The following is an 18929-nucleotide window of genomic DNA, read 5'->3' as shown; positions in this document are numbered from 1 at the left end:
CAGATGGGTTTGAAACACTTTATCCACGTGCAAATTTTAAAAAAATAAACATATAAATTAATCGTAATTTTATATGATATTCTAAAATTATTATTTTAATAAAATATATTTAATATATCATATAAAATCATATTAATTTATAAATTTTTTTTCATAATTTTTTTTTTCTTATAATTATAACATTTGCATTAATGCAATTCCATGATCAGGATTGCCGTATATGGTGGGGTGAGTATATCGCAGGGACACATTTTAACTACTTTTTATTTTTATTGTCGTGGTGAACTCCGTCGATAATAATAAATAGTAATGAAGATGAGATCAGTTGGTTGGAATCTTTTTCTGAATATTCGTTGAGCAGGATGTCCTTAAGTTCGCTTGGATGCACTTGGCGGTGATGAAAGCAACCCTCTCAGAGAGAGAGTTGCCAAAGATAAAACGGGCTATTAAACAGTTCGGGCTGTTTGTCGGTTACCACACCGTGGGCTTATTTGCAAGAATAGAAGAAGCCAGCCGACCAAATCAAGTTTTGAATAAGCTCTTTGAGTACTTCTGGTTACAGTCTCGTGGTACGCAAATTCTGCACACTACTGTATGTGAAACTTGCACAAGACTGTAAACTTAACTTTTTACGAGCAATGTTAAGCTGCAGAAACAAACAAACAAACGTGCGTGAAGTGTGAACAATTGATTTGTTTACAGAATTACCTGCTCCTTTGTACTACTAAGCAAAAATGGTAAGAAATGAAAAATGGCAGTTGAAGCTCGATTGCCATTTCAATTGATTCCCTTCTTGATTCTTTTGAAAATATAATTGTTCTTAAATATTTTATTATTATTTATAAATTATTCACTATTATTAATAAATTATTTTATTATTATTTATAGATTATTAAAATGAGTAATATTACATATACTCGTAGAATATACAAGTCTTGTGCAGTCGCTTTAAAAAAAATAAAATTTACTATTAAAAATTTAATTTTTTTTTCATATAAATCTCATATTTATATATTTTTTTTAAAATTATTACACGACGTTTACATATTCAAAACATCAATTATTATTTCTCTTTCTTTTAGTTAAGGATGGATTTTTATTACCTATATAAAAGTTGAAGTAAAGTTTCGCAAAAGAATGACTCACATCGTCAATTATTTTCATAAATTTTAATATTTTATTATTCAGTTATTCAATGGTATGAATATAAAAAAAGTTGAATCCTAACGTTATGACTAATTATATATATTTGGAAAGAGTGAACGGAGAGGTTTGTATTCATAATTCATCTTAACTTATTTCACTACTATTTATTATTATTCATGAATTTTAATTCATAAATTTCATTATTATTCACAATTTATTTTAATTCATCTCAACTCATCTTTAAATTTAAACGAAAGTGTTACTCGTGAGCAATGTGAATCTCAACGTGATTAAATATAGTGAGATGACATTTTATATCTATATTTTTCTCAAAATTATTGGAAATATTTGGATAAAAAATTCTAAAGAATTCTAATCGGACTATGGTTAAATTCCTAATAGCCTTCTTTAGTTTGATGTGTTGTGGGATGGAATTTTTTTGGAGAGGTTTTGTCGAGCCTAATTGTGGACAAGTTCCGCTTCTGACTGGTTGGTTGACGTTGGGCGTTTAAGAACTCACCAACGATTATAAGACACGTAAAAAGTTTTATATTAGATATATTGTTGTATTTAAATATTAAATTAAATTAAATTGAGATGATAAAATATTATTAAAATATTATTTTTTAATATTATTATTATTTTAAAATTTAATAAAATAAAATTATTTATTATATTTTATATTAAAAATTTTAAAAAATTATAACGATAAATTGAGATAATCTATCGACTAACGAAACAAAATTGTCTCATCTGATTATTCTAAGAAAAGTCATTTTTCCGGTTTGGAAATGTGAGAAGTCGGAACATACGAACTTCATCTTCTTCTTCGAACTAGTCTGCCGCCGCACCAAAACCAAACCACCGCTACACGAAACCAGGTCCATTGCTGCCACAACCGGAAAACGCCATCGCACCACCAAGCTCCGTCGCCCCCACGAAGCTCTTTCTTCCCCACGAAGCTCTGTCTCCCATCACAACCTTCACCCACTACAACAGTCGTTGTCCACCATAGCAGCCGTCATCGTCAACAGAGGTCGTCACTGTCTCCTTCGCCACTCTATAGTTTGATTTTTGCACTGACTTCTCACTGATTTTTTGATTCTCCATGGGATAATTTGCACTGATTTATGTAATTTAAATTGATTTGGCTGACATCTTTAATCTTTTGGAGTCCCCTCTAATCGTGGACTTCGAGTTCGTGGACAAGTAGGGGAACAAAGCAAAGTGCTATTCGATCCCTTCCACTTGACGTCCTATGATAAAATTCTTTATGTTTTTACTTTTTACAGAGATCAGATACCAAAAAAAAATACAGAGTACAAAACCAACCTCAATGAAATGATATAAAGGACTGGCCACCACTAACTATCATTTAAATAAATTTAAGTAAAATACCTGTTTTAGCAATTGAAAACTAATATCACTACAATATGAGCTCCCATAACACTTGAGTGTCAAGGTTTCGAGTATTACGTCGGCGGCGGCTTCGACAGTTTTGAGTCAGGAGAGTCACGAGTGAGGAGGGTCACAAAATTTCCGGTCTAGTCCCGGGGGGGCGGGGGGGCGGAGAGCGGGGTGGTTTTCGTACGAGAGGGATGGGAGATGTGGGAGAGTGGGGAGAGGGGAAGGGGAAGAGAGCTTTTGTACTGACAATGGGTGGAAAGCCTATTTGTCATTCAGTAATTGGAAGACTGTTGTTTGTTTGGAGTTTATTAAAAGGGCCAGTCAAAAGATTTTTATACCGACATACACATTTTAGGCTGACAATGGGTGGAAACAAACGCTCCCACCTTTGAACTTCTTTTGATAAGACCGAAGAACACTTAGCACAGTTGAAATTGTTAGGATTTAAGGGAGAAAGAGACATGTCTAGAAGACTTGCTATTTAAATATTCAAATAACTGACATAGTTTTCATTTAATTTATTTATCCTTTTTATACCCAAGTTTTTAATTTTTATTTAAATTAGAATAATACAAGCTATAAGTTGGTGTGAATTACACATCTCTCGATACTGTTAACATGTTATGATTTAATTTATAAAAAAATTTAATTTTTCTTACAAATTAAATTATAACACGTCAATATTGTGGAAGGCGTGTCCTTCACTTGTAAATATAAATTATATATATATATATATTTATAATGCTTTGTGAGTTAAAATAATTAAAACCATGAGCAGAGCAGGTAGCTAAAAGAATGACGACATTAAAGAGTCAAATATGTTGGGCAGATCTTATTCTACAACTTGCCCAATATATGACAGAATAAACAATAAATTATTTTTAAAAAAAAGTTTATCAATAGAGGTATAACGAAATGGGGTTCAATGATTGCGACCAAGGAAAAGGCTGCAATTATCCCACTAAGTCCTAACAAAACAAAACAAGCTGACGTCTTCACATTAATACATACATATCAGAAACTTCATGGAAAGCAAGCACTCTGTACAACATATTGGCTATGAAAAAAGGCAACCGGTCAAACTATTCCACCGTGGATTCCATGTTTATTTATTATTTTCATGTTATTTATCAGTCTTTTTACTATTTTCCTTCCACTATTTTATCATGTGATATTTAATGCTTGAAGATTATTTTATTGTGCTTCACTTGTAAGTCAATTATTTAATACCACATTTAAAAATAGAGTAATGCTACGGCTCCCGAAGTTTTGTCCCGAAAAAATATCCCGAACGTTGTACTTTATTTTTTTTATTTTTATGTATTTTTTTAATCATCATAAATATTTTTTAAAAAAATAAAAATTTACAATATCATTAAAAAATACTTTTTTAATCATTAAAAAAAAAAAAGCATTCAGGACACTTCTTCGAAACCAAATTCAAATCCCAAAATATTTCTGTAAAAGATACTGAGAGAACGATGTTAAAAATGGTGATAAATAAAAAAAAAAATTATTAAAATGGAGCAGTTATGATTTGTCTTTTGTTTGCACAAAAATAGTGATAAAATAGTGAGGCAGTGGCACAGTGTTGGGGAGATAAAAAGTATAAACACCAAGTGTATGCATGCCACATAATACAACACGTTGATCAGCGATAAATCTCAAACGTTAAGTCAATGGGTTTGGACCTAATTTTTTAGAATTTTCATTCAATATGGTATTTATTATTTTGGGTTCGGACCTAATTGCGGCCTGATGTTATATTAACTAACTCTTATGAAAATTTTCAATGTGGGACTTAATTATTTTTGGGTTTCGACCAAGTTGTGTCTCATGTTAAATTAACTAACTCCTATGAAATGTCTTCAATGTGGGATTCAACTATGTTTAACTCACACGGTGTGCTAAGTTTTAGTGGATAAAAATTCAATCATGTCAAAATATCGTGAGTTGTCCGCTTCCATATCTAGAATTACAAATATTAATTTATTTTTGACAGATTTAAAATATTAATTGAGTTTTGCTATTCATTATCTTCACACACCGCATACTATATTTTTTTTTAATTTTTTTTTATATTTTTAAATTTATATTTTTAAATTTCTGATTCTATTCTTTTTAAACTTATTGAATCATTCTACTCATTATCTTTATACCACACATTTCATAAGAGAAAAAAAATAAAAAATAAAATAAAATAAAGTGTGATGTATAGTGTATGAAGATGATAAATATAATTTTTCTTTAATAATGCTAGAATTTTTAATTTTTGGTATCCTCCTTACCAACCGCACAACTTGGATGCACTTTAAAGCAGATATTTAATAATGCTAGGATTTTTAAGTTTTGGTTTTTTGGTCAGACAACTAAAATAGGTACATCAAAGCAAGGAAGAATTCCCTGTCTTAAACATCAACTGAGGACGTGGGAACCACCCATATTCTTTTTCTGCAAACCATATAGTTGTTATATATATAGACCTCAATGTTACATGTTTCTTTTCTGCCAAGCAAATAGGCAGTTTGAGTTAATCATTTGTTGTTTTAGGCCGGGAAATATGGTTTGGCTGAATTGGCACCAGAAGGCTGAGCAGCATCGCCTCTTGAATCTTGCCTCTCTAAGAGAACCCTTCCACATCCTTACAATCACCCTCCTCAGCCTTTTGCTTCCCCTCTCATTTCTCCTCCTATCCAGGTTAACTTGTGCTTACTACTATCTCCTAAGCCTCCAGTACTCTTATAATCCTTCGTCACAGATTTCTTCTTTTCTCTTATCTTTTGTCCTATATACCAACCCAAGTGTTCTCTACCTTCTTGTTTCCTTTGTAAGCATAGCCACTCTGATCCACGGTTTGACAGGAAAGGCTATCTTTTTAAGCGAGTCTCCAGGGCCTGTTCTACGTCCCCATTTGTATATAGCATGGATCTTTGTATGTACATTACAAGTCTTCGTTGGTTTGGGCATTGAAGGAACCATAGCAGGAGGAATTGATGGCTCTAGTATTGGTATGGGGAGAAGCTTATTTAGAAAAGCAGTTTTTTTCCTGGGGTTGCATGAAACGATGCTTCATTGGTCTCGGGTGGCAGTGAGGCCGGTGGTGGATGATACCATTTTCGGGGTTGCCAGGGAGGAAAGGTGGGCTGAAAGGGTGGCCATGGCCGCGAGCTTTGGTACTCTATGGTGGTGGAAGTTGAGGAATGAGGTTGAGGCTATGGTGGTTGTGGGTGAGTTTAAGAGAGAGCTGTTCATGGGTAGAGGGGTGGCTGACTTTGTTGCTTGGTGGCTCTATTACCTGACTGTAACAATTGGGATGATCAGGGTTGTGAAGGGTTTTATGTGGATTGGCATGCTTTTGTTAAGTAGAAGGGTGACAGGGAACTCAGCTGACTCTAATGGGGATGAAGACAAAGTTTGAGTTTTGGCACTTTCTGTTATTATGAATTATTTTTAGTACTCTTGAGTCTTGTTATTGTTCTCTCATCAGAGACTCCCATTGTTGTATTCGCTTCGGAAAAAATAATAAATTGGAATCCATAAACAACCTCAAAAGTGAATAGCGGATCCTAGTCTTTGTTGACATTTGTAACACACATCAACATTCATTTAAACAACGCTCTGGCTCGAGACGTCTCTTACCAGACGACAGACATCTTGTCTCATGAAAAAAATGGTTCAAACATAAAATAGCTTTAACATTTGTGGGAAGAAAACCTGGATGGTCAATGGTATGACTACCAAACAGTCAAGTTTTAATTTACAGCTTTAACATTTGTCGATTGTTCCATCCACCAAACAGGAAAAAACAGAGCATCCCATGCAGGTAGTTATGTGAGGAATAAATGGGAAAAAAGAAGAAGAGGAAAAAGAAGAAGAAGAAGCTGACTTCGTCCAACGAGTCAACATTCATTCAATCTTATGCATATCTACCATTCATCCATGCCATCTACCATGCACTAAAACAGAGTCTGAAAGAGCCAGCTTTAGCATTCCAATGGACCTCATGCCTGTCGTCCAAAATCACATTTTGACAACCAACCTCTTCCCTGGTTAAGTAACTTGCTCGGCATACTGTGATGAATCTGTGGTCCTTTGGGAGCGTAATTAACATGTTTTAGAAGCTCGGAATACCTTCGAAGGAAAAGGAAAAGAACAAACTCAGGATGTCATGCCTTCGTCAACGAAGTTCTAATAGTAGAGCATAGCTCGTGGAAGGGATATTTACACCCCTTCCATGCCGAGCCGAGCTTATCCTAGAGGCCCAACGATCAAAAGTATGGTCGGCCCATGAGTTATGTATAGAAGAAAAGGGCACAGGGCCGGGAAATTTGTCAATGTGGAAGATGGGACGCCGCCTACCCTAACACTGCCCTTCACATGCACGTCGTGACAGGGCCACGCCACATTTAAGGATCAGATATGAGACATGGACAGAGATCACGACAAGACCTCATGTCCCTGATGGGGACGCACGGAAGGTGGCCACACCCACCAACCTGCCACAAAGGCGTGGCCCAGGGAGGCCATGCCGTATTAAAGACAACAACGTGGTATCCCATATGGGAGGCGGGAGCCTCTGGCACAGGATACAGAATACCATCCTGACAAGTAGTATAAAAGCCAAGCACCAGATTAGAATTTGGGACTTTCTCTCGCATACTGAAATCCGCACCAGGGAACAGAAAACTGACTTAGACATCGAAGGTGACCCATCAACCGAGAGCCCCCATCTTCCTTGTATCGCAGGTAATCGAGCCCAATACCTGGTGTAAGAAACACGTCATTAATACTCGCGTCATCTATGGGATACTTTGTAATTAAAGTGTCCTTCACGTGCAGGTTGCAACACGCTCTCAAACTACCCAAAACTAGAAAGCAACCTCGAGAAATATGAATGGGAGATTCGCAGATATGGAAGCGCACATGAGGAGAATAGCAGTGGAGATGGAAAACCTCCAACAGGAAAACAAAGTACTAAGGAGAAGAGAGGCACAGACTCAAGGGAGACGCAACACCAAGCCAAAATGAATGTGTTGAGTCGTGAAGTCATGTAAATACGGATGCTAGTGAAGAAGAAAGAAGAAAGATGCACCACGAGCTACATAGTCTCGTGGACAAGTACGAGGGAGATGGCCAGGAGGATGGGAGCATCGTCATAGGTTGACCAACTGCTCAGTAGCACAGACCTGTCTTACAGTGCAGACGTGATGGCAGCACCACTCGCACCAAAATTCAGAGTCCCGCAGATAGAGATGTATGATGGGTCCAAATACCCCATCGAACACCTAGAGACCTTTAAGGCACACATCACCCTCCATGGGTTCAACAGAGAAGTGGCTTGTTGAGCCTTTCCATTGACGCTCAAAGGCGCAACAAGAGTTCGAATCCCTATCACCAAGTTCGATTGATAGCTTTGGAGAACTTGTATAGCTGTTCTTAACACAGTTTATGGCGAACAGGAGAAAAAGGAGGCCCACAGTATACCTCCTCACCGTCAAGCAGCAGGACGACGAGTCCCTCAAGGAGTACGTGTCGCGGTTCAACAGAAAGTGCATGACAACCGAAGACTAGGATGAAAAAATCACGCTAGCGACACTTTTGGGGGGCATCTGGCCTCAAAACCCGTTCATGGCCAAGCTGGCTAGAAAAATACTGACAACTTTGCAAGAGTTCATGGACCGGGCATACGACTTCATCAATGCGGGAGACACTCTACGGGCCTTAAAAGCCCGAGAATAGTCGAGTTGGAACAGGCAGAGAAGGAGTTCGACAGACCAAGCCGTGTGAAGGCTGCGGAGAAAACCAAGAAAGGACATCTTGACCGAAGACAAGAAGAGAACATACCCATAAGAGCGCATGGTGCCCAACGCACACATGCTAGCTTGGACATACAAGAAAAAGAGCAAGTCGGTCGCATGAACGTCGAATACCATCGATGGAAAGAACCCCGCTTTTGCACCTATCATCCGTCAAAAAGTCACAAGACTTAAGACTGCTACACTCTCAAGAAGAAGATCGAAGAAATGAAAGGGAGTGGAGAGCTAGAATGGCTAGTTTCCCAGCACTCGGCAGACAGGGGACAGTCATCCGAGCATCGAACAAGATAGCCCTGAGGACAACACATAATTAAAATTCTTAAGCAAAGCAAAACTAACCAGGGAGCTGACCGAAACGGCCCTTCCAGACACTGGCACACGAAAACAACTCTTTTGGGGAGATCCAAACAAGTATTTGCCTTAACAATGAGATCGATTAAAAGCCTAATAATAAATTCACCGAACAATTATCCTAACTCCACATACAATAGTAACTAACGATCTCCACATGAAATAATAATAAAATTCACCACCTAAAATAATAACCTCAATAAATCGTTATGAAAAACTCTCTAAAGTTCGAATCCTAAATCTTACACCTCGTTCTTAGTGATAGAATCATGTTACCTATAGAACATAAGATATTTTTCAGCAATCATCATGAAATAGCATACACCATACATAGATAGTAGGTGCACTTTGACAAGCATGTATCCAAAAAAATTTCATTTATAATTTTCATTAAAATAATAAAATAGTAAAAATTAAAAATACTTACTACAGAGCAAGACATGCCTTGAGGAGACCTTGGCCTAGAATTTTTTTTTTTTTTTTTTAGAAAAGTCTATAGAATCTTCGACCTGGGCTTTGATACCAACTGTAACACTCCACTCCTCACAGTTAATAATAAAGTCACTTTTAGAAATTCTTGGGGAAGCTAGAGTATTACTACTGAACCTGACTTGAAAAAATATTTAATTTTTTTTTACAGAAGTGTCAAGTACAAATATTCTTTATAATAAATAAAGTCGTTTTGTATTAAAATAAAAAAAATAATAAATGAGAGAGTGTGCGGAAGCATTTATTAAAAATTTTCAAAATCTGAGCCATAAAAATGATAACTTAAAATCTATGTACATGATCTAGGCCACTATCACGACTTCCTGGACTATGTTCTGCCCTGCAGCTCTATCTTCATAAATATTCTAACATAGGGTGGTTTAAAAATATAAAACAAACTAAAATGAGTCGATGACTTAGTAAGAAATCCATCATAATGTAAACATACTTAACATAAGTTTTTTTATAAAATATTTCATACTGAGAACTTAAATCATGATTGTTCATACTTATGCTATGACATATCTTGGCTTATCTTGTTTATCTTACTTCTCTTACTTATGATACTATCTCACACACTTAATATTGTATGCAAGGTTGTGCACCGGTCCCAAATCTCGCGGTCGCATGGGGAGCCGCTAATATTATTCTAGCATACTATGGCGGACTATGGTTAGGTCCGTGGTTTGCACGTCCACCCATAAATTCACATTGGTACCATACATCTGAATGGCCATCTGGTTTACTGTTCTGAGCTTATCTTACACTTAATTTTATGAAAGTTTACATATCTTATATAATGTGAGATGCATAAGATGCATAATACATATATAAATATAATATGCATAATGAAACATGATGAATAATATGCTTGCCAATATCATGATATGCGTGGTATGTAAACACTGGTTTCCAAAAAATTGACTTTAATAATAATATATAACTAGCTAACGTATGCTAATTCTAATTTATGATTAAGCTCCTTACTTTGCAGTGTTGTTTCCTAAATTTTTTGACACAGAATCAATCATGGTGCTGGACTGAGAGGTTTATGTTTTTTTTTTTTTTTTCAAACAACACGTGGAAGAGAGATATTTATAGAAAGATTTGGGAGAGGGTGACAACCAGTTTGAGTTGGACTCAATTAAAGAGTTTTAACGAGAAGATGACTTGTGGAGTTGCATCCCTGTTGGAATAGGATGCCGACAAGTTCAAGTTTAAGTTGGACCCAATCACGATCATTCAAGAAGAGAGTTTAAATTTTAAAACATGATCTAGTAGTTCTTTAATATAGGATTGACAGTGACTGAGACTGCATAGAAGACTTTAATCGGTGATAATTTTAAATTTAAAGAAATTTCTAATGGATGATCTTTAAATTTAAAAATGAGTCTAACTTGTTCAATAAATAATAAATGAGATTTAACCTAGTAATTGAGCCTAATTAAAACTCATAATCAACCTCAATAATTTATCGCTAGTGGGCTTATCCAATATAGCCCATTAAACATAAGTTAGGTCCAATAACAATTGTTAATATCTCGACCTTAGAATTATTGGGTCGGGTCGTTACTAGCCGAACTATCAATCACCGAATTGTTTGGGGCCACGGAAGTGGAAGTACGAGCTGACTCGCAAGTAGTCGCCAACCAAGTCCTGGGAGAATTCACCGCGAAAGGTGAAAAGCTGAAGAAGTATCTGCAACTGTTATAGGAATGGCAAGACCGATTTTAGTACTTTTGTATACAATAGATGCTGAAGGGAGAGAATCAAAAGGCCGACAAGTTGGGACAGGCCGCCTCGAGTTAAGAGTATTCCCCTTGCAGGAATAAACAATCATTAGAATGTTTGAGGTACCTGTCGTGAGAATTAAAGTCTCAGATATAAGGTCAGGGGCACCAAATGGGCGCTAGAAGTAATAAAGTACTTAGATGCTGGTGAACTTCCTGACGAAAAGTGAGAGGTTCTGAAGGCTGAAAATCGAGCAGCACGCTTCGCACTGATAGACGGGGTCCCGTACAGGCGAGGCTTCTCGACACCATTCCTAAGGTGCGTCTTGCTAGTGGAATTGCAGTACATACTGGCCGAGATACCCAAAGGGGTATGTGGGAATTATTCCGACGAAAAAGCACTAGCCAGAAAGGTGGTAAGAACGGGATATTACTAGCCACAGCCGCCACACGCCAGTAAAAATGCGGAAGAGTTCGTCTGGAAGTGCCCAAAATGCCAACAATATGCTCTTATACCGCATTGCTCGCCAGAAGAACTGACGTTGATCATGTCGCCGTAACCATTCGGGCAGTGGGAGATCGACCTAGTTAGACCATTACCCCCGAGCAAAGGGGGTTGAGATTCGTAGTCATCTTCGTGGATCACTTCACCAAGTGGATAAAAGCAAAAGCCCTGACAACCATCACAACAAACAACATTATCCGATTCCTGTGGTTTGCAGGTTTGGCATCCCACGCTGCATAATCTAGGACAATGGGTGACAATTCAAATCAAGGCAGTATCGCGACTGGTGTGCAGAGTTGGGAATCAAGTTCAAGTATTTCTCCCCAGGTCACCCACAAGCTAACGGGCAAGTCGAAGCAACCCTATATTCTAGTCTAAAACGAAAGCTGCACAAGTTGCCACCAAGTCGCTTCACCCTGTGCATGAAGAGAAACTCCTTGGCAATGAGGTCCGGATAATTCTCACCAACGGCCCCCAAGACCATATGCCTGACAATGCAGTAGCATATCAAAATCCACCACACGTTGGGGTGGAGCTGCGATGGGGACAGTCCAAGACGTCTTAGACAGGATGGCAAAAGGGAAGTCGTAGTCCATTGGATAACATCGAAGGGTATAATGCCACTTCCATAGCAAAACCCTCTGAATCTACAACCCCCTGATTGGCCGCTAGGATCTCTAAGGTGGTGGAGTTAGGCATTCAGAAAGAGGACCTCAGCAACCTTAGTTTGGCGGGGGAAACGATCGAGGACCAGTGGTACCCCTCGAAGTATTGAGAGTCGCTCCAAACCTCAGGGGGATCCAGGCCTCCGGGAACCCTGGAGGGTCCTTCTGAGCGAGATGAGCGTGAACCCCGAAGAGCAAAACGGGAAGCATTCATGGGCCCAATTGAAGAAAAAAAAAAGGTTGGGTATGAAGGAAGTAGAGAAGCAAGAAAGCTAGGGGTGCTTAGAGGTTACAACAAAAACAGGAGAAGTGTGAGAGAAGGAAGATGATGTGATGGGGTTGGGTTTAGACAGGTGCCCGCATCAACTAGGCTACCCGGACTAGAGAGTGAAACATGTCGCTAAAAGTGGGCAGATGGGAACAGATCCCACGATTTTTACTACACAAGGGGGCCTGGGATCGAACTGTCGCATGCAATCCAGACGTGGGAAAGCGAACCAGCACACAATTGGTAACTCACTCGTCAAGTGTTAGTAACAAACGGAATATCATGGCTCTAAAAAAAACAAAGAGGGAAATAATAGCAAGAGGAAATTTCTGCCACACACGTGCGATAGGAACTTGTGGGTAACTGAAATGGATATTTACACCCCTTCCGAGCTAGGCCGGGCTTATCCTAGAGGACTTGCGATCGAAAGTTTGGTCGGGCCATGAGTTACATAAAGAAGAAGAGGGCCCAAGGCTTGTGAGGGAAATTGGTCAATGTGGAAAGATGGGACACCACCTACCTTGAAATTGCCCTACACACGCACGTCGTAACAGAGCCACGCCACATTTATGGATAAGATACGGGACGTGGACAAAGATCACGACAAAACCTCTTGTCCCTAACAGGATGCACAAAAGGTAGCCGCACCCACCAACCTACCACAAGGGGGTGGCCTAGGGAGGCCACGCTGAATTAAAGACAAGAACGTGGTATTCCTTACGGAAGGTGGGAGTCTTTAACACGGGATACGGAGTACCATCCCGACAAGTAGTATAAAAGCTGAACACCGGGTTAGAATTTGGAACTTACATTCTCTAGCTGGCATACTGAAATGCTCTCCAAGGAACAGAAAATTAACTTAGGCATTGGAGGTGATCCATTAATCCCGAGCCCTCATCTTATTTGTATTGCAGGTAATCGAGCTCAATACCAGTGTGCAGAACATGTCATTGACAGCTCGAGATGATGATGCCTACATTAGATTAAAGTGAATCGGGATGGTGGACAATATTACAGATTCGGGATCTCTTTTAAATTGATATCATAATATCTCTAAGAGAGAAGAGGCATGCCTCTCAGACGAGTCAGACCTGTCATTTAAATTATGTGCAGGCTCTCCTAGTTAACCACCGCACAGCTTGGTTGCAAAGCTTCCATGAAGATATAAGCACGTCTCATTGTTTTTTGGTCAGATTATTTAAATAGGTACACCAAGGCAAGGAAGAATCCCATATCTTAGCGTTAGCGTCAACTGAGGACGTGGTAACGACCTATATTCTTTTTTCTGCAAACCATGGTTGTTTTACTCAAATATATAAACCTCAATGTTACATGTTCCTTTTTCTGCTAAGCAAATAGGCATTTTTTCGTTAATTATTTGTCGCTTTAATTAGGGGAAATATGGTTTGGTTGGATTAATGTATATATTAGTAATAAATGGGGGAAAAGAAAGAATTTGATTTCAACTGATCAGAATATATATCAGTCCAATTGCAGCCCAAGTGATGAAGTGAACAAGTTCTGCAACTTCGCTACATGGACTACTTGAAATGGGAATCAATGGATTAGGATATTGTCTGAATGATCTACTCCTCATGAGGCTGTGGTTTTTATATGAAAACAAAATCATATGATTTTTTTTTTCTTTTACTTTATCTTCGTTAAGTCTGATTTTTTTTTTTTTACACCCCTAACAACAAAGTATATAAAACTTTCTAGGCAAACTAATCGGGAATGAAGTTTTTTCTTGCTCAACGGATTGGAACTCTAGAAGCAGAATGAAAAGATAGAAGTACCTCGAGAGGGAGGGCCAAGAAGTCTAGTCTTCGGAGGTATTGTCTCGAATCTCCTTCACCTCCTGTAAGATCCTCTTCATGGTTGGGATCTTCCGATAATGTTTCTCTTCAGCCCTTAAGACCTCAGTACTGTCAGGGCGGCTCAATGGTAAGGCCATTTACGCCATTGTCTAAGGCTCCACTTATGTAACGACCTCAAAAATAAAAATGAAAATGAAGTATTTTTTTTAATTTTTTTCTTAAAATAAAAACAATTTCAATAAATAAAATTTTAAATAATTTTTATAGTTTTCAATGTGTGCAAACCCCATAATACTAAATTTAATATTTAATACAATGATTTTTTTTATAAGTAATACAATAAATTATTTATATTTTAAATAATTTTTTTAAGATCTTGTTAAATTGAGATATAAAATCTGCATTGAGACCTCATTTTAAATTGTTGTAAATATAAATTCACAAAAATTATATTTAAATATTTTAAATAAAATCTCATTTTATTGAAAAGTTTGAAAATATTCCATATAATAATTTATATTTTATTATATTATAATTACAAATGACTCACTTAAATCTCGCCTTAGATCTCAATTTGTATTTAGCCGCCTCTGAGTACTGTAATATTGTTCATCTGGGTCCCAGTCCGGGTATTCGGGTTTCAAAACTGGGCTAGAACCCGGATTGAAACTGGTTTTAAAAATCCAGATTCCGGGTTGCACCCGGTTTTTTTTTTTTAATAAAAGCCTACATATTATGAATATTTTTTCATAAAGAAATATTGATGCAACATTCAAGCTCTATTTATTTAATTTTTAAAATCAAAACCTACATATTCATTGATCACCAATAAAAAAGCCACATGGAGAAGAGGAGCAAAAAAAAAAAAAACATAAGATGGATGATTCATTTGACATAATTTACATTTTCCTTTTAAGTTTATGTCCATTTACTTGCTAGAAAAAAAAAAAAAAAAACCTGGTACTTAATTGGACCGGGTCTTCCCGAGTTTTTCTATGGAGGCCAATGTTTTGAATACCGTACCGGACAGCGTACCGGTCAAGGCACTGGAACGAAATATTTCGGTACCGGTACCGTTTCGGGATAGCGTTTCGGGATAACGTTTCGGGATAGTCAATCTATAAATAAATTATATATATAAATATATATAAAAATTATATTCTAAAATAATAGTCCATATATAAATAAATTATATACAAATACATATATATATAAATTATAAATAGTCTAGTCTGAATTGAGGGTTAAAAAATAAGTTTGTAGTTTGAAAAAACGAAAAAAAAAAACACAGGCCGAAATATCGGCCGATACCGGCCGAAATATAGGCCGGTACAGGCCGAAATTGAGGCCGATATGACCGGTACCGGCCGGTACGGCCGGTATTTTGGCCGGTACGGAACAGGTATAGTACCTGTACCGACCGGACGGCCGAAACGAAAAATTTCGGCCGTACCGGCCGGTACGGTACGAAATTTAAATCTTTGATGGAGGCACCAGGTTCTGGACCGAGCCTGGAAAAAATCTGGCTCGGATGAACAGGCCTACACAGTAGTCAGCCCAGTCCCCCTCAATCAAATGTGTTATTCTCGCAAATTAGATGAGATAAGTTGAGATAAAAATTGAAAATTAAATAAAATATTATTAGTTTATATTTTTTAATATTATTATTGTTTTGGATTTGAAAAAGTTAAATTGTTTTATTTTATTTTGTGTGAGAATTTTAGAAATTTATAATAATTAGATGAGATGTGTTGTGAAAATAAATGAGGCTCAGTGATGTTCTCCATTCAACGGAAATGACAATCGTTTATGGAGCTAACAATATAATAATTACTAATTAGACTATTTTGGCGTAAAACTAAAGAAAAAATTTACTCATCATTCTCACACCACACACTACATATAATTTTTTAATATTTAATTTTTTTTTTACTAAATGTGTGGTGTATGGATGATGAGTAGAAGAACTCAATTAGTTTAGAAAAAGTAAAACAAAAAATAATTAAAAAAAATATGATGTATATATAGTGCGTAAAAATGATGAGTAACAAAATTCAAAACCAAAAATCAAATCTCACGCTGAGTAGCACCGATTCAAAATTTAAGAAAATAAATAAACTTCATTTCAAATGATTCGTACCATCTTAGAATATATAAGTTTGCACAATTATTTGAAAAAAATAGATAAATATGAAACTTATATGAAATTTTTTTTTTTTTTTAATGATCAATCGCACTATTTATAAAATAAGTGTGCAAAATTTACAGACCTATATTTAGCTATACTCAATAAAAATTGTAGGACGAAAATGGAATTTAATTGTTTCGTATGTTTTGTCCAGTCTCTCCCGCAAGAGATTCTTTGAAACAATAGGTTGAGTCTATATCATAAAAATGTCCTCCTTATCTGTAGAATTTAATCTTTTATTTGGATCCTTACTCATGTCTTAGGCGATGAAAACATCATAAAAGTATATCTTCGGATCGTTCCGCCGGACAATAAATATTAATTTCCCGGCATGTCTTTATTTATAATCAAAATAATCCTTGGCATGATTTGAAGGCGGCTAGCTGGCTGTGATGGGTACATCGACACAGCGACATCCTAGTTTGCGTTTAACGCCTTGAACGTTTCTTGATTAAGCTGCATATATATATATATATATATATATATATATATATATCCAAATCACTACGATACTGTCTCACGTGAATGCAAACTTGCTGATCTTAGTTTCGCTTCCAGCTGATCTAGTATGGCTGATACCTTCTTCTCTTTCACAACATATTTGGATGGAATCCAAGAAAATTATGGTCCTCTCGAAGACTTCAGGAAAGAGGAAGCCCCGTTTAAAGAGAAACGGGACCATTTGATTGGTATGGAAATGGGAGAAGCTAATCCTAACGAGTATGGTTTTCATCAAGGGGAAATGGCTAAGAAAGTAAATTACTTTTTGAAAGATAAACTACTTATACAGCACCAACAACCCATTGATGAATTTCATTTCAACGCTCTTTCCCCAACAACTCAGCCAATCCAGGAAAGTGCAGGGCTTGTGCATATCCCAGCCAGAGTTTCAGAAACTCCTGAAAACAATAAGCAAATGCCACATCCATCTCCTTTAGCTTCTTCTCTAAAGCTCCTAACCAGTTATGGAAGTGGGTTCAAGAAGTTGAAGGGGGAAAAGTTGATCAAAGTAGAGACTGAGACTAGTGGTACAAGTGACAAGTTGTCAACCGTAGAAATCATGAAGGTGGCTGGAGCAAGGTACGTACAATTCTCTACCCAGATGTGTGATGATTATAATTACATGGCCGTGCATCCTTTCGGTTTTGCTCTTTCGGGTCTCTCCGACGATGATAAAAGAGATGTAGAACTTGCGCACCTTCTTCTTGCTGCGGCTGAAAAGGTTGGATACCAACAATATGAGCGTGCAGAAAGAATGCTTCTACGTTGTGAATGGGTTTCTTCTGCCAGAGGTGATCCGGCCCAGAGAGTCATTTATCATTTCGCCGAAGCGCTTCGAGAGAGGATTGAGAAAGAATCAGGAACAGTTACAATGAAGGGGTTCGAGGAAAAAGATGAAATCGTTCAGGGATTGACTAACACCCCCACATTCCTGATAAACTACAAACAGCTTCCTTTCACTCAAGTACTGGTATTCACAGGAATCCAAACCATGGTCGAAACCATTGCATCAGAACGGAAGGTCCATCTGATAGATATGGGAATCAGGTATGGAGTCCATTGGACAGTCTTGATGCAGGCTCTTGCAGACAGACATGATTACCCCATCGAGCTTCTCAAGATCACTGCTGTTGGATCAACAGACATTGAGGAGATAGGTACGAGGTTAGCCAGTTTTGCCAAGTCCTTGAACTTGCCATTTTCGTTCAAGTCAGTTATTTTATCAGACATGAAAGATGCCAAGGAAGAACTATTTGAAACAGAAGAGGGTGAAGCAATCATCATTTATGCTCCGTATGTACTGAGGACAATGATCCCAACACCTGATTCCTTGGAAAACTTGATGAGAGTGATGAGAAATCTCAATCCAACTATGATGGTTGTCATTGAATCCGAAGGAAACCATAATTCACCCTCGTTTGTGAATCGCTTCACCGACGCATTATTCTACTATAGCGCATATTATGAAAGTCTCGATACTTGCATGAAACAGTATGATGAGGATCGAATCAGATTGGAAACAATTTTTGGTGATGCAATCCGAAACATTGTGGCAGAGGAGGGTGAAGAAAGGACTATTCGAAGTGTTCCGTTGGATGTTTGGAGGGCGTATTTCGGAAGGTTTGGAATGGTGGAAATTGGGATAAGTGAGTCATCTTTCAAGCAAGCTGGTTTGGTTCTCCAAAAGTTCGATTGCAGGAGTTGTTGCACAATACATAGGAATGGGAAATCTCTAGTTGTTGGGTGGAAGGGAACCCCAATTCATTCCCTTTCAGTTTGGGGGTTCTGTTGAGAGACAGATCACGAGGGTGAGCATGTCTCTAGCCAGGTGTTTGTGTTCTTGGAAACTAATGTAGAAACTGGTTTTTGAGTTTTCTTCTTTTTAAACACTTCTATCCATGTCTAAAACTGTTCCAGATTTTCTAATAGTTACCTGATGTTAGTTTATTTATTCGGTTGGCTTGTAGACATGATTTTGACAATGTCTCTCATGCTAACCTCCAAAATTCAAATCAGCGGACTACTCAACAGGACCCATGAGACAGA

General features: G+C 37.5%; 2 protein-coding genes across 2 annotated transcripts; both read left to right on the top strand.

The window, feature by feature from the left end:
* The first annotated feature begins 5078 nt into the window (after positions 1 to 5078).
* LOC121260493 lies at positions 5079 to 6085 on the top strand. Its single transcript, XM_041162396.1, has one exon. It carries the CDS (start codon positions 5114 to 5116, stop codon positions 5969 to 5971), a length of 858 nt encoding a protein of 285 aa, XP_041018330.1. The 5' UTR covers positions 5079 to 5113; the 3' UTR covers positions 5972 to 6085.
* Positions 6086 to 16950: 10865 nt separating this feature from the next.
* On the top strand, positions 16951 to 18675 carry LOC121260232 (DELLA protein RGL1-like). The gene has a single exon (XM_041162068.1). The coding sequence runs from the start codon at positions 16951 to 16953 to the stop codon at positions 18673 to 18675; it is 1725 nt and encodes a 574-aa protein (XP_041018002.1).
* The last annotated feature ends 254 nt before the right edge of the window (positions 18676 to 18929 follow it).

Source organism: Juglans microcarpa x Juglans regia, chromosome 4D, assembly GCF_004785595.1.
Source record: "Juglans microcarpa x Juglans regia isolate MS1-56 chromosome 4D, Jm3101_v1.0, whole genome shotgun sequence".
NCBI lineage: Eukaryota > Viridiplantae > Streptophyta > Magnoliopsida > Fagales > Juglandaceae > Juglans > Juglans microcarpa x Juglans regia.
Note: the sequence above shows the minus strand (reverse complement) of the source record. Positions and strands in the feature narration are given on the sequence as shown.

What these genes read in the sequence shown, in the direction of transcription:
- LOC121260493 (XM_041162396.1), top strand. Translation starts at nt 5,114, where the DNA reads ATGGTTTGGCTGAATTGGCACCAGAAGGCTGAGCAGCATCGCCTCTTG.
- LOC121260232 (XM_041162068.1), top strand. Translation starts at nt 16,951, where the DNA reads ATGGCTGATACCTTCTTCTCTTTCACAACATATTTGGATGGAATCCAA.